General features: G+C 44.4%; 1 protein-coding gene across 1 annotated transcript in view; it reads right to left on the minus strand.

The window, feature by feature from the left end:
* Positions 1–1329, minus strand: part of LOC140215870 (uncharacterized) — a 6465-nt gene extending 5136 nt beyond the window's left edge. The window contains exons 1-2 of the mRNA XM_072286208.1: positions 1312–1329; positions 1–122 (exon numbers count right to left, since the gene is read on the minus strand). The exon at positions 1–122 is cut by the window's left edge and continues 64 nt beyond it. Of these exons, the coding sequence (XP_072142309.1) occupies positions 1–122; positions 1312–1329 (140 nt within the window). The remainder of the gene's footprint in view (positions 123–1311) is intronic.
* Positions 1330–1984: the final 655 nt, after the last annotated feature.

The raw sequence follows: 1984 nt of genomic DNA on the forward strand, positions 1-1984 counted from the left end.
CTGCTGCTGCTGCTGCTGCTGCTGCTGCTGCTGCTGCTGCTGCTGCTGCTGCTGCTGCTGCTGCTGCTGCTGCTGCTGCTGCTGCTGCTGCTGCTGCTGCTGCTTTGAGGCGTGTGCGAGTCCTTTTAGCGTTTTGGACCTCTTTGGTCGTCACAATGCCCTTACTTTTGTACTCACACGCAACAGCCCAGAGGAGAGATAGTATGGTACTAAGGGGGACAAGAGAATGCTTAAAGTCAACACCCAGACGAAATGGGTGATTAATAGCCACTTTTCGCACTCGCTGCTCGCATACATGGGATGATCGCAGAAGAAAGTAAGGGCACTGTCGCCCATTTGTACCCTGTGTCCACTCCTAAGCTAGTCACTTCAGTATGAAATACCAACTAGCCCAGTCTCACAAACTACAAACACAAAGCATGTTTCGTTTGTGGTCTCATCAATAAAAGAAACACTACTGCTAGTCATGGCAACAGTTTCGGGCAAACAGTGATAATACTACTTTAGGGTATTATAGGGGACGTTTCTGCTATATCTAAATAATGAGCACCGTGCAATTTTGTGCACGTGGATAACTGACGCAAAGCGTGCAGAGACGCACAGTAGCACTAAAGAACCGCAGCGTCAAGACGAGAACACGCTAGCGGCTGGCCAGCAAATCAACGCTCTAGCACTGATGCGATGCGCTCGTGTAAGGGAATTAGAGCGTAAACTTTCACGTAAGCTACAAAACATGGCGCACAAAAGCACCTCGAGCAAACACGTCTCTCGGTGTTATAACATTCAACATCAACATCATCGCGAAATATCTCCAGTGAACGCACATAAACCAGCAAGCTGCGCTTATGTCGACTCCCACAGTGCGTGGGATATGCCTCTCTTTATTATTATTATTATTATTATTATTAGTATTCCTCGTGGTTATAGGTTTTCTGTTGCTAGGGGGCGGGGGCATTTCAGAAGAACCCTATGTGCTTTGACACTGCGTACCGAGGGACGTACGCAGTCTGTGGACGAGAGTTTTTGGTTGGAGGTGTCAGAATGGGCTGACATTTTAGAGTTGTCCATATCCAGGGGTGAAGAGGGAGCACGAATGGTTTTCGCGCATCAATATGTTATGTTTCGGGCTGTACTATGTAATATGTTTCGGGCTGTACTAGTTGATCCGTAATGTTTGACAGCGTGGACTCGTACAAAGGACGGCGAAAGTGGCGAGAATTGGAGACGAACGCTATCGCCTCTCCCTCCATCCTTTGTCGAGTTCACATTGTCGGACGTCATCGACTAATAGCAACTAGCCCATTTGCATACCTGTATTAGTTTAGCCATTTCCACTATGGCACTGTAAACCGAATGTGATGAAATCAGAATTGGTGTCTTTACTATGGTTGTACAAATTAGTGTTTCGTCAAATAGTTTAAAGCGTTATGGTTGATCTCATGTTTTTACACCACCATAACCTCGTAAGATATCTTCATAGATGCAAAAGGTGGCTCTTGTGCAAGTTCCGTGCTCGCCTGGCATGGACAACAAACCTGGCAGAAGGTAGAGCACATGCGCTATTGTAAACAAAACACATGATTGCATTTTCTTGGCAGTTATTGCAATGTCTTCTGATATGTATATGCATGAACGTTAATTATCTCAGCTGCTAAAGACACATCATTAGACACTGCGAGCAGAAAAAGATGATCGTGCAGTACTATCGATATAATACAACATTATTTTAAGCAAACTGGCAGAGATGCCAGCTGTTAAGAAGAAAGGGACGATTTCAAGAAACATTTGCACTCCTAAATGTAGAATCGAAATGCACTATGCTTATAAGCTACAAAAGATTTCCAGGAAGATCAGTCTAGATACATTGGCCATTTGCTTACTCAATATGGTTCACTGAAGCTTGTGTTTAAATTCACAGTGTCTTTATACAGGGTGATGATGTTAAGTTTTGTGGAATATTTGAATATAGCCTGTTGCATATAGC

The sequence above is a fragment of the Dermacentor andersoni genome, chromosome 2 (genome assembly GCF_023375885.2).
Source record: "Dermacentor andersoni chromosome 2, qqDerAnde1_hic_scaffold, whole genome shotgun sequence".
NCBI lineage: Eukaryota > Metazoa > Arthropoda > Arachnida > Ixodida > Ixodidae > Dermacentor > Dermacentor andersoni.